The 14,099-nt window shown below is 45.6% G+C and overlaps 1 protein-coding gene across 1 annotated transcript in view; it reads right to left on the bottom strand.

Moving 5' to 3' along the window:
- Window positions 1-6,146: 6,146 nt before the first annotated feature.
- C15H3orf70 (chromosome 15 C3orf70 homolog) overlaps window positions 6,147-14,099 on the bottom strand; it is an 86,684-nt gene continuing 78,731 nt past the window's right edge. The window contains exon 2 of the mRNA XM_058556180.1: window positions 6,147-11,051. Within this exon, the coding sequence (XP_058412163.1) occupies window positions 10,495-11,051 (557 nt within the window). The 3' untranslated portion in view covers window positions 6,147-10,494. The remainder of the gene's footprint in view (window positions 11,052-14,099) is intronic.

The following is a 14,099-nucleotide window of genomic DNA, read 5'->3' as shown; positions in this document are numbered from 1 at the left end:
TAGGTGAGTGCTGGGCAGCACTTGGGCTGTGGCAGGCCTGAGCTGAGCCCCCATCCCTGCCATCTGGAAGCCACTGTCCCTGTCCCCTCTCCTGGCACTTAGCACACGTTCTACTCTGCAGTAATCTCCAGACCCGCTTCAAAGCAGTTCCTCAGGGGCAAAGACTTATCTGGAACTTTCTAGACTCAGCAACAGCAGTGGTTCTGCTGACACTGCTGTGGAGTTCATTGAGGGGAATGGGGGGAGCTCCCCGGATCGAGGAGCAGGCTACAGCAGGCAGCTCTGAGCGCCCCACTCCAGCTGTTTTTCTAGGTCACGTGCTCACCCCTTGGCTGTGACAGCTGATAAGAGGCAAGATCTGGGGGAGGGGGAGTCCAGAGACCCATCAGCTACCATTTGGGGAGGGCAGTTACCTGGTCTGAACGGTCTCCTCCCATGCTGCCGAGGGAGAGATGAGCCTCTGAAAGGAAATCAGGGCCCTGATTGATGGGAGAGGGGAGAGGAGTCTGGTTGGCAAACACAGCAGTGTGCGTCACAGTTTTGTTTCTCCTTTGAAACAAAGGTTACCTGGTAACCAGTAAAGGTTTAAATGGAGGGTCTATGTCCCACCTGAAAACAGTTCCTCTCAGCTCCCAGCTCTAGCTGAAGGCCGCCCCCCTTCACTCTGCATTGCCCCTCCCTCCTGCCATCAGGGGGACAGCGTCTCACCCAGTTCTCCAAGAGGCAGAAGGGACTGGTGGAAAGAGCCCTGGGCTGCCAATCAGGAGCCCGGGCTCTAGGCACAGACCCACTTGTGAGCTGAGGAGGGCTGTTTGCTCCTCTGAAAACTAAAGATGATGAAAGCGATCTGCTCCATCTACACAGCAAAGGTCCGAGTGACGTGTGGGAAGATGATTTACAAGGGGAAAGGGAACAGATTACCAACCAGAGCCTACCTCGGTGGGAGGTGTTTGTGGAGAGGAAAGCCGGGGGGGGGGGGGGGCTTCATTAATGATGAATGTTGTAGTCAATAAATAATTCAGAGCTCTGGAGATCCTTTTAGAAGCAGTGTTTCCACTCAGCTCTGCCTGCTGAAAATGGTTTCCCAAAGGTGCATCTCCAGGATCAGATGCCTGTGACAAGCCCAGAGATGCAGGGAAGGCCTCCTGGTATGTTGTCCTCTGGGCAGCCCAGGGCCAACTCCAGGCCCCCAGGGAGTCTGAGCACAGCTGCGCTCCCAGAGGGCGGCCCTGGCTCATCAGAGGTTCATCCCAGCGGCCTCTCCTCTCTGGGGTGTCCGTGGCCATCTTTCTGCCACCAGGCCTTCCACACCCTAATCCTCTGGGAAGCCTCCCCAGCTCCCAGAGGAAAGCAGCAGTTTGACTCACCCTGTTTCCACGCTTGGGTGTTTTCCCGTCTGTCTCCATCACTCCTGAGGGCAGGATTGTGTTCTGTCCACCCCTGTGACCTCCATAGCACAGGACTTAAAAAGGAACAGGTATCACCATCTTTACTTTACAGTCACTATTTTTTTTTAAGTAAACTTTTTATAGACAGAAATGCTCACAAACCATGTGTACAGCTGGATTAAGTCACAAAGTAAACACACCTATATAACCAGCACCCAGATCAAGCAAATAGAAATGACCAGCACCCAAAGGTCCCCTGAATTCTCTGTTCTTCACGCCCCCAGGTTAACCACTATCCTGACTTCCACCAGCACAGGAGCTTTGCTTGGTTTGAACTTCATATAAATAAAGTACATTACGTACTCTTTGGGGAGTAGCTTCTTTCACTCCAGTTAAACGTTTGTGAGATTTATCCATGTTATTTGTTCTCATTGCTGAATAGTATTCCATTGCATGAATATACTATAATTAATCCATTCTATCGTTAATGGGCATTTGGGTCATTCCCAGTGCTGGCTTATTACCATGTTTTGGTGAACATAAGTATGCATTTCTGTTGGGTATAAATTTTAGGAATGATTTGGCAAGGTCAAAGGGTAGGTGTAATGAACACTTTTTAAAATATATGCCCACCTGCATGAATGAATGAATGTCGACAGCTCCTGGGGGCGATGGGATAGATAGGACAGGAGTTGGTGCACACCACCCCCTGCACAGTCCCTTCCCGAGCTTGGCTCTTGGTGCACAGGCCCCGAGGTCTGCCTCCTGCCCCACCCAGGGGGCAGCTGGCTCAGGAGGCTGGCGGGGTCTGCTGTGAAGCTGCTGGTGGGGCTGGGCCTCAGCCTCACAGCAGGGCACTTCTCCACAACTGAGTGCAGCCGGCAGCCCCCGCTCCTACCTGACATCTTTTCCCTCAGAGGTCTGCACTACATCCATCTCAAAGGTCAGGATTTGGTCCTAATACTCTTAGGAGGCCATGTCCCAGTCCCCAGCAAACTCAAGGACCTCATGCTTTGCCCAACCCGGCCTCTTCTCTCTCTAGAAGAATGAGCTGGCGCATCATCCAAACACTCCCACAATCCACCCTCCCCTCCACCGCAGATGCTGATTTCCAGTCAGCTCCCTCTTTCATCCTCCCCATTGCTGACCTCTCCATGATCCCATTATTCCCTGAGTGGTTGTACCAGACATAACATGGGACCCAGGCGATTTCCTGTTTGAGTCAGGGAATACACTGCAGCCTCAGGAATTCACAGGCTCTCTCTAACTCTTGGATATGTTGATCATCAGGTGAGAATAAATCCTTTGGGGCAGAACTGACCCCTTTGGGACCCCATAATCTGAAAGGACCCCAGTGAATTCTAGTTAGACCCACTAATCTTATGCTGACCTCACAGTGACCTGTCCAGAGACGCCCACTGTGGGGCCCCACATTCATCTAGGGCCTTGGGTTCCTCAGGAAACCCAAATCCCCAGTGTCCCCCCCATATACTCAGTGCAGCCCCTAAGTCATGCTAGAGTCACCTCTCATTATTTTAGATTCCCAGATAAAACAGGCTCTGTGGATCCACATGCAAATTCCACTCAGGCCTCAGTGAGCCCACCCTCCAGACACAGCACCATCCCTCAACCCTGGGTCTTCCCAAGGGGTGCTGGCCTGATTGTGTGGCCTCTTAGAGTGGCGCTGCGGACAGACTGTGAGGGCTTTTCCAGGTCCTACAGATACAAGGGTGTGCCTACATTTGCTTTGTGAATTTTGGCCTCACAGTTCACATAGGCAGATCTAAACGTGAGGGCAGAAACACAGCCCTTTGTCTACTGCATGGGGCGCTGGTGAAGGCAGATATCAGATGTTCACGGCTGGGTAATCAGACAGTCAGGGTCCACATAGTCCCCTGCAGTAGACTGGCCCCAGGAGGCAAGTCCAAAATGAGTGATAACTGAGGACAGGCCTTAGTTGAGGAAGCAGTTGGTATCAAAGGCCTCACCCAACCGGGCTGGGAAGGGGAGGAGGCAGAAGCAACTGATACCAAAAGTGCTAAAATCTGAGGCCAATTCCTAGAGAGCTCTTACATCTAGGGCCACACCCAAGCACGAGGCAGCACCTGGGTCTTGTCTGGGTCTCTGGCCAGGCCCAGACCCAGGTCCAGGTCCAGGTCCAGGTCCAGGTCCAGCCAAGCTGGGCACAGAGCCAGAGTGACCTGACAAGAGCAACATCAGGCGATGCCCAGAGGGCTGAGCTGTGGCTCCTCGATGCTCCACCTAGAGCCATGGCCGGTCTCAGTCGGGGGTGGGCCTGGGTGTGCAAGGGATGGCCTCCCTCGGGTGCCGGGAGGAGACAGGCGAGAGGAGTGGGAACAGGCCTGAGCAGAGCAGGGCAGAGGCTGACTGCTCAGACTCAGGAAGTGAGGGAGTAACAGCAGCTGGATTTGGAGTCAGCAGAGGTTTGGAGCTCCGCCCTGCTACTTACCTGCTGGGTGTGACTGACTGACCTACCTTTAGAGCTGACTTAGCTCTTGGTTGCTTCAGCCATCAACCCACGAAGTTATCCCACCCTGCCTACCACGCAGAGTTGCTGGGCACAGCAGATAAGCTGAGAGCTAGGGAAACGCTTGGTGAGTACCCCCTCAGACGCTGCGGTGCTTTGCTGATCCGCGATGCTGCGCTGCCATCATCTTCAGTGACGCTCCAGATCTCTCTCTCGGGATAAATCATCAATCTCTAAGATGTCCCAGCAGAGCCCAAGCTTTCTCATCTCCCACCTCCAAATGCACATGCAGAGCTTCAGGCTGGGGACTGAGAAAGTAAGAAACAAATCCTCTCCTCCCTCCAACCCACCAGGTCAAGAACTTTCCAGCGTGGCTGGAGGCCCGGAATGGGGTCACTCCTCCGTGGAGGCCGGTTAGTCCCAGGACACACACTCCCCAAGCCTGCCCTCAGTCTTGTCCAGCAGGCGCATGAGCAGTGAGCCACTGCCCGGCCTCATGGGCTCTCCACCTCCATCCCACACATTCAGCAAAGTCAGTCCCCACCTGCACTCGCTGCCCTGCAACTCATCCTCCTCAAAATAGCTTATTGGGTTTGTTTCTGATTATAAAAGTAGTATCAATTCATTTTAGAAAACTAGGAAAATTCGAAAAACAGAAAAATACCATTAATATCTAGGCGTATTTACTTTGCCTGGCTTTTCACTTGTATTTCCATCAAATTCCCTTTTCTGCCTGGTTCCTGAAGAGTTCTGTCTGACCCCTAATCACCCCTCTTGAGCCCGACTGAGGCGAGCCTGAGTCCTGAGGTCCTGTCTTTCCCACTTCATTCCACACAGAACTGGTGGCACACCAAGCAGTAAAGGCATTAGCAGCTCCCAGTGATGGAACTGTAGTGAGGACGAGATGCTAAATTACGGTTTATTGTGGAATCAAGTGTGTGTAGTCAGCATTTGTAAGAGGCTGCAATGAGATGCCTTCTAGAACTTGGCAATACAACTATGTAGTTAAATTAGTAGAATGCACACACAGTAGATGAGATTAGCTGTCTGCAGAAATCACTTTAAAAGTTATCTTTTGTGAAGACAGACAGAGCTAGCCTAGGATGCTAGTCAAGATGTGATTAAACAGAAGAAGCAACGGCCTAATCAAAGCACTGAGGTATTCACAGAAGGATGGGGTGTGTGTATTTTGGGGGGAGGTCTGTGTGGAACACAGAAAAGGGGAGAGAGGAAGGAAGCCCGTTGGTGTTTTTCTAACACTGCCTGGAGAGCAGCCACACTGGGTGGGGAATGAGCCACCAGCCTGTGGGAAGGTGTTCGCTGGGTTCAGGACAGGAATGAACACCTTCTGCTCTCCTCCCAGGCTCACTAAGCAACCGCCTGACTCAGCCTCCAAGTCAGGGAGAGTGGGAAGGGGCTACAAGAGTGAGCAACGCAGGCAAAGGGCCCCGAGCATGAGCCCTAGAGCCAAAGGGACCGGGCTCAACTCCTGACTCCCAGTACTTACAAGCTGTGCCACTCTGGGCAAAAATGTTCACCTCTGGAGCTCTTTTCCTGATCTGTGAAATGGGGATGCTGAAATCTCCCTCAGAGAGCTGCTGTGAGGATCACTCGTAGAAAGCAGTAAGGTAGCTATTGAGCTATAATTATTAATAATATTAACAATGACATCATTACTATTACTGATAAATGAATTTATTTAGCAGTCCCTAGGGAGGTTACTCAATAAAAGCCACCCCAGAAGCTGTTCTTTGCTGGGTGTGCTGAATTACAAAACCGAGCTCCTGGATCTGCCATGCTGAGGCTTGGGCCCTGGGCCTGGGGACCATGTGACTGCACCCCAAGACCTGCGGTTAGAACTGTCTTACATGGCATCTATGAACAGAATGCAAAGCTTGTAGCTTTGTGTGAAATAAATACTGTTTGTGGGGACATGTAAGTTTTATTTGTATAAACCTAACGTAGCCAACAAAAACGTTCTTATAAATGGTTCTGGGAGTTATGAGCGGTGACCATGAGTGTGTATTATGGATAATAATATTTACCTGCACTTCATAAAGTTTTTGTAAAGTTTAAATGGGATAATGAAGTATACTGCTTATCTCCTGGCATAAAGTAAGCACTCGATATAAATGTTTCACATTGTGCAAATGTGGGTTTTTGTTTTTGTTTAGCTCACATTGTGTTATTTAAATCAGACAAAAAGAACCTCTCCAAAGGGGGGTGGGGGGAGAGAAGACTCCAAACTCCAAAATATCAGATTTGTGCTGGTACAAAAGAAAAAAAATCACATTTATTTTACAAGGTAGTATTTTCCTAAAGTATTATACACAAGGGAAAGTTGAGCTGTCTGTAGGAAAACAGAATATAATTTTAGGAAATTACAGAAGAGTCAACATTGTGCTTAAAACTTTAAAATAGACAGGTTTTAAAAACAGCACAGTAAGTGAATATTGCAAGGTATGAACAGCCTTAGAAAGTGTCTATGAACACAATGATATGAAGCTCAGTATTAAAACCTCTACTGATGATTTGCTTTCAGACTTGTTCAGACTATGAAGAGAGCATTGCTTCAATCTTAACAGAAAAAAGAACTCCGAGCGCTAATAGAAACATGGCCCTTTCCTAATACAGTCAACTCTCAATTATCCGTAACAATGAAAGGGAGCAGTGACATAAAATTTTTTTAAGGTAAATAATTCCAAAATTAACTTCAAGAAGTGCCCTTGTACTTATGTTAGGATGTGAGAAATCTGACATCCCTACAATTCACAACACTGATGAAGTGAGTAGAACCCCACTTCCCTTCCCCTCCTCCACAGGAAGAGAGACAGTCACATAGGACTTGCTGAAAAGCCTAAAATACAACTGGCCTTCTTAATTCCGGCTCACACCTCCCCCTGGAGAGGGGCATAGGAAAGAAAACTGCGAAAATCTTGTTTTCCTCATATAAAAAGCCAAAACATGTCAATAAAATTTTGCAAACAAGATGGAATAATCAAGAGCTGACTATATCAATATTATTTTATCTTGTACTTTTTTTCTTGCCTAGTAGTGTTTATACTGCCAAACATATCTGGGTATGTTGACAGCTTTCTGACTTATCTGGTTACATCCTATTACCCAAATAGAGGAATGTGCATAAAAGGAGTTTGTTACGATCAGTCCCAAAAGAACTGTGATGTTTCAAATAGGCCAGGAAGCGGAGGTTAAGAAATAAAACCACCAGCCGCAAAACAGAATCACATCAAATCCACAAGGGCCTCCAGGACAACCCCCGCGCAGTTCTGCTCTGGTTCTGGTGGTGCTGTACTGTAGTATCTCGAATTGTAAGTCTCCCCTTTCCAGGAAAGCAACTGTTTTTCTTCAGGGTTTTCATCAAATTCTCATTTCAAATCTTGAAAATTACAAGGTGAAAAAAAACCCTAGATTTGATTATAAAGCCTCATTTGTTAATGTACCAAATAGTCATAAACACAAAAGCATTTTAGTTGCTTTGTCATTTCTCAAAACAGTTCTGAGCATATTTGAAACTTGAAAGTTCTAAAATAAATCTTGGTTAGGTAAGAAAGCTGAATTCCACACCGCACTTATTTTGTATCTTCTACCTAACAGCTTTTACAACAACTTTCAAAAAGTGGGAATGGTGCCAGGTTTCCACAGAGCCCAGGAAAGCAGGCTCTCCATCCCTAAAGCCCAGCCCTTTGCTCCCAGTGAGCACACCACCAGGTCCGAACCATAAAGCTCTCCTCTCTCTCCATGTACAAGATTAACCAAGGCGATTTAACATGACTGTGTTCAGTGTCTATAACACATGTTGCAGTCTAAACATTTTCTAAAGTGCCTATAAATACGCTTATACAAATGAGCAGTATAATATCAGGATTACAGAGAAATTCTCTTACATAATATAGAACAGAATAGGCCTAGATTTTAAGTTGAGACTACACATTTTTATATCCTTATCAGTTGTTTTTGGAATGCAAGCAGAAAGAAAGAATTCTGGTTCAATCGTATATGATTTTCAGAGAATTATTAATATTAACAGTGCTAGGACAAAGAAATTCTTGCTTGTGCTTGTTTAGAAAAGGCTATTTTGAGATCCAGGAGCATATGATATTTAGAATCCAATGGAACATCTCCAATTCTATAAAATTGATAGTAGTAAGTGAAGCTTAGTGAGTTTTTAATTATAAACAGATTGTGCAAATATTTAAAATGATTATCAACCATTATTAAATCCAAAAATTCCATTAAAATCGTGGCTAATCTGAATGGCAGTTCAGGAGTTTAAAAAACAGGAACCCAGGCAAAACTTGTAGATACTACTGATAAAGGGCCCAACCCTGAAACAGCCGGCTTCAGAAACCTGGCCTGTGACCACATATTTCCATGGCTTTAGAGACCTGGTGGTTGACTCTAATTATTCTAATGGACAGGAACGTGGGCCCAGAGTAGAGAACTGATGGGAACTGTGTAGAGAAAGAAGACCTTCTATGTGCCCAGCCAGGAGATGCAGTGTGCCCACCCACGGGGTAGGTGCAGACAGGGCCCAACGGCTACTGCAGGCTCACAGGTGTTTGGCTTCCAAGCCTGCCTTCAGCTGGCCACTCAGTCATGGGAGGCACCGAGGACCTCAGGGCTCATCAGATGTCTGTCCCTAAGCCACCTGGGCCGGGCCGGGCTGGCTGGGGAAGCCCCTCTCTGCACCCCTGCCTCCACCTGCCCTCTCCTGTGCCCTGCTGTCCCTGGAGCTCCTCTCACCACCTTACTGGCTTGACTTGTTGAGTCTTTACATTTCAGTAAGTGGGAACTTTAGGCTGCATTCCCATCTAGCAGAGAAAGCTCTAACTAACACTGTTTTCAAAGGAATATACACACTCTGCTTTCTAAACCCTACAGATGTTTTGGGCACCTAAACCTAACAAAGTGTTCTAGCCAATAACTTGAACTACACATACAACTAGGAAAGCAGATTTTGCCTGGTGTGATTGGTGCAAGATGTCAAATGGAGGCTTCAGGGAAGAACACAACAGGCCTCTTCTTATGTCTTAAAGTACAAACTGACATGACATAAAAGAGGTGTGCCATAATGCTGACAGAGCACACTCACGAATAGTTAGGATCTAAGAAATATTTCTCTATCTCCAACTCTGATAGTTCTAGTTTCATTAGGCCATATTTTAAACTTCCTGGATTCTTAACTATGCCTCACAGAGAGTAGATTTGGAAAAATGGCAGATAACCAACTCACACAAGAACACCTGGTATAAATGGAGATTAGGAGTAGAATTCTGAAGAGAGCTAAATAAGAAAGACCTCTTCACTATTTTGTGTGTGTGAGAAAAGAGAACATGTACAACAGACCGTGAATATTACTGTAGTAAAAGTGAATGTATATTACACAAAATATTTTCTCCTGACTTAGCAGCAAACTATTTCAACTGCTTTTGCATTTGCATAAAAAATCCATGCATCATACTGAATTCTAATCCATTTCTCACCTAAGCCATTCTAATGCTTCATACAACCAAATGAAGCAGAATTAATCAAACCTATTAGATTCATTCCTAATCCCTAAAGGACTGCTGTCTTTAGCATTTCCATGCTAACTAAAACTATTATTGATTTTTTTCTTAAGACGTCAGATGTGGCTGCCTCCTAAATATAATACCTATATAACTTCCTAAAAGTTTGCCCCAGATTTGAAGAACAATTAAGAAAAGCTGAGAAATGTTGGGGAACCCACCCAGGAGGCCAGCTCAAATGTTGCAACACGTTCCCAGCTAAAAGCCAAGTGCCTCTCACCTCCCCCTCGGTTCCCAGAGCATCTGGGTACCGTTACCTGTATGTGTTATCTCCCCTGTTAGACTGTGGGTCCCTTCATGTTGGGAGTCAGGTCTTATTCATTCTGTATCCCCACAGCACCCTGCAGAGTGTAGGTCCTCAGCTAAAGCTACATTGAGCATTAAAGTGAGATGTCATCTCTTCTTAAATGAAGGCCTAACTCAGCCCCAGGTCATGAAGGGCTGTGCAGACAGTGGCCATAACTAGGGGTCAAGCTGGCCTCCACTAACCTCCTAGAAGTAAGCTGAGGCAACACTGGCCCGGACCCATGCAGGTGGTGAGAAGGGGAAAGGGAGAGAATGGCATCTTCCAGTGCACACTCTTTCCCCTCACATGAGCTGATTGCCATATGAGACTGGCAGGGGCGGGGGGCCTGTCAGCATGCCAAAAGGAGTGCCAAGGGCTCTTGTGTGAAGAACTGGCTACTTAGAAAATACTGTCTCGTTCACTCTGGGTAGCTCCTCAACTGATCCACAATACTCTGTGATCACTGCTTCACCGCTTTCAAAGTCCCCAGTGAAATTAAGGCTGGGTCACAATTCATGACACCAGATGCTACATAGAAAGTAAGTGAAGATACAAAAGAAAACCGTTTATAAGAAAAAGAATGTCTTCGTTATAAGACTAATTTAAGAGTGAAGCTAATCAGCAGACCACTGGTCGCTCTGGTTGGTAGAGGGGTAGAAATACCAACTGCACTGGAAAAAGGATCCACCAGACAGAAGTACAAAAGCTCCGTGTGGATCAAGGACACGCTTCCTGCCTGGACACTCACACGGTGGTTTCTATCGTTTCAATCACTTCCAGGTCAGACTGCGAGGGGGAGAGGAGGGTGCACTCGTCCGGCTCCCAGCTGCTCTCTGGACTGTAATCTTCCTCTGAACTCAGTTCTGCCCCTTCTTCTGTGTCCTCATCACATGATTCCACATAGTGAGCCCCGATCGCATTGATCCCAGAGTCCTCAGAACTTGAGGGAGAAGAGCAGTGACCTATTTTTGGTGTATTGCTCTCTTTTGAAATTAAGGCATCGTGTGCAGAGACCCCCTCAGGGCTCATTTTGTGGGAATGTGGTGCTGGCTGCTTCTGCACATAACACATCTTCCCATTTATACATTTAACCTGATAGTTGTCAATAAAGAGGTCTGAGATCATGCAGTACCTTGGAGAATCAGGGGGCAGGGGAGGCTGGAAGACAGATGCAAATTTCATAAAGTGTTCGGTGAGTGAGACTGAGATCTGAATGGTGTTTGTGGGTTCCCGAGGCTTCGCAGGAATCTCAGTGCTGGGAAGCTGCTCCACGGGGGTCATAGGCTGATACACATACTTGCCTGTGGGGAACACAAAAAAGGCGCCTGAAATCTAAGAGTATTACACAAACCACATTAACATAGCCATAAGGGTTTCTTTCTGAGGACTCAGAACGTTTTTAAAAATATTTTAATAACATCTCAAAAGACACTAGTAATAGAATCATTCAACACTGTTATAATCAATTAATAATAGAGCATGGTACATAACATCATGTACCATTAACATTTTCATCTAAGAAACTCAACACACTTGACAAATCTTACTTTATATTTGAGTCTTTCTAATGCCTCTGAAGTAGGTGCGTGGATACTATAATCCTTATTTTACAGACAACTTTAAATGCTTTACCTCTCATAGTAGAATAAAGAATGTCCACGATGTAGTATGGTAAAAACATGCTGTAAAGTAGTATAATATACTACAAAATTATATTTCCACTTTTTATCTTTAATAATTATATGTTAATATATATGTTAATATATACATTTATAAAATGGAGGAATATACACCAATTTATTATCAGAATTAGGGAAGACATTAACTTTTTAGGTTTCTATGTTTTAGTCAGAATACATACACATATTTAATAGGTAATAGCCTGTAGGATCATTGTGGCGACCCTCAATGTCTGGAGTGCAGTGTGGGGTGTGAAGTGATCTCTGTCAGGATCAAAGCTCCTCAGTGGCCTAAGCTGGAGATGCTCTTTCTCCCTGACACCAGCTCTACTGGCACTAGGCACCCACGCCACACAGAAGCAAAGCCACAAGGAGGTGCGGGGGGTGACTCCTGGATGTTTCTAGGAAACCAAGAAGCTTATCCCCAAATCTTCCCCTCTGCTCTGAGCCCCCAAGTGTTTCACACAGTTTACACGGGAGTGAAACCTAAATGGATCTGATCCTAATGTGTCTCCTTCCCCATTCTCTTTCACTTCACTCAACATTTAGCAAAGCCTCCCATGTATCAAGTGCTAAGGAAATAGAGGGAGAGATGAAAATTACCCAGTCTGTAAGTCTAAAATGATTTAAAAATAGAAATCTAGGAGAAGAAAACCTGAAAAACCCAAAGACAGTAGCCACAATTGTGGGCACCATCTTGAGTTTTTCCTAATGTCGTCGATTTATCAGTCAGGCCATACCATATCTTCTACACGTATTTATGACAGGGTTCTCAACTTCAGCACTATTGCCATTTTGGACCAGATAATTCCTTGTTGTAAGGGGCTGTCCCATGTACTGTAGGAAGTTTAGCAGCATCCCTAGCCTCTACCCACTAGATGCCAGCAGCACCTCCTCCTCAGGCATGATAATCAGAAATGTCTCCAGACATTGCCAGATACCCCCTGGGGGGGAGGGGGTGGAAAATCGCCCTGGTTTGAGAACCACTGATTCAGACATCCTCATGAGCATCTCTCAGCAGGCAAATCACTCACTGTGCATGGCACCTGCTCCTGTTTGTTTTATTTCTTGGTCAGACTGAAAATTCTAGGACAGGAATCACATTCATAAGGAAAATTACCTTAGATTTTTTAATAAGTTACTTAAGCCATGGAAAAATAGGAATTTCAGATCAGAAATGTGAGCAGCAAACTGCGCCACAAAGAGTGCAACATCAGTAATCTATTAAGATCAATCAAGCCTGCCTGTATTTTTTACTTCTGTTTCTTGACTCCTGTACAAAAACCAGGCTTAGATTTCACAATTTCTTTGTAACTAAATTACCCTAAAAAATATATTCAGCTTCATTCTAGAGTACCCACATGGAAAACGTACACTTAAAATTGTTAAGCCTTTGGGTTCCCAGGTCTACTTCCAAGCTTGGACACATATCATGCAAACCCCATGGTCTGATAAAAATACAAGTGAGAAGAACCCGTCATACCTGCCTGGCGAATTATGTTTAAAATATGCCAGGTAACTTCATTCCTCTGTTTTCTGTAAAAGAGTATGGTACTACGACTTGTCAGGCAAAGTTCAAATCCAGTAAGGTCTAACAGTTGGTACGGTAGGACCTCTGCCTCCAAGCATCACAGGCATTACCAGCTGAAGGGGCGAAGAAAGGAGACCTTCGCGCCTCCCCTCCAATCCACCAGCCCCAGCATTAGAGAAAGACGTGTTCCGCAAGGGACAGAGAAGGGACTTGGAGAACTTGGGGGACTACTCACTTCTGTCTACAGAGTGGTGAATAAAGCATCTGGAATGGAGGTTTGGTCTTTTCTAGTCTTAGCTGGTGGACCGGTGGTTACTGAGTTAAGGAGGCTGAGCTGAGGATGGCGGGCTCGCAGGAAATGCTTGTTGCAGAATGCTGATTAAGTTCATTCCAGCCCTAGTGACCTCCGGTTTAGTTATCCACTTGTCACAGCCATAGGAGGTTCCTGGAAGTTGATCCTTAGACTCAGAAGGATCAGGGCTTTATTTAGTCCAAAGATGGAGGAACCATGAAGCCTGACTTTGGGACTTCTCTAACCACCCTCTCCTACTCTCACCTAACCCTCCTCACCCTGCCCTCTTCTTCCTTCTCCTCTTTTGCGCTTCTTCATAATTCCTTTGCTTTTTCTCTTCTTCTCAGTTCTTCTACCTCTTTCTTTCTCTAATCCTCTCTCCTCCAAAGCTCTATTTTTCTTCCTTCAAGTGTAGTAAAAAAAGAGAAATGCAGCTGATAGAGGAAGATGAATATAGCATTCCAGATTCCATTTTCTTCTACAAGTTACCTCTATTAAATATGCTTACTCAGAGCTAAGGTGACAGCCCATTATCTGGTGAGATGGAGATACAGATGCAAAGAGTAAGGCAGAGAAGAAAAAACCAGATGAGGAACAAAGTTTAGTAAACATCTTTCAAATATCAATTATTATATAATACTATATTATTTGATTTGCTTATAAACACATAAATAATAAAACAAACTCACATCAAGGATTTAGTTTTGCAAAGAGTCCAGAGGGGTTAATATTTTGCTCCAATCCCCAATAACTTCTACCCTGTGGTATACTACGCTGTGAATCCACATTCACAATGATAGCCCTGAAGCATCACAAGATCCTGAATTATCAGAGAGATTCAATCATG

The sequence above is a fragment of the Diceros bicornis genome, chromosome 15, assembly GCF_020826845.1.
Source record: "Diceros bicornis minor isolate mBicDic1 chromosome 15, mDicBic1.mat.cur, whole genome shotgun sequence".
NCBI lineage: Eukaryota > Metazoa > Chordata > Mammalia > Perissodactyla > Rhinocerotidae > Diceros > Diceros bicornis.
This window is presented reverse-complemented; position numbering and strand designations above follow the sequence as displayed.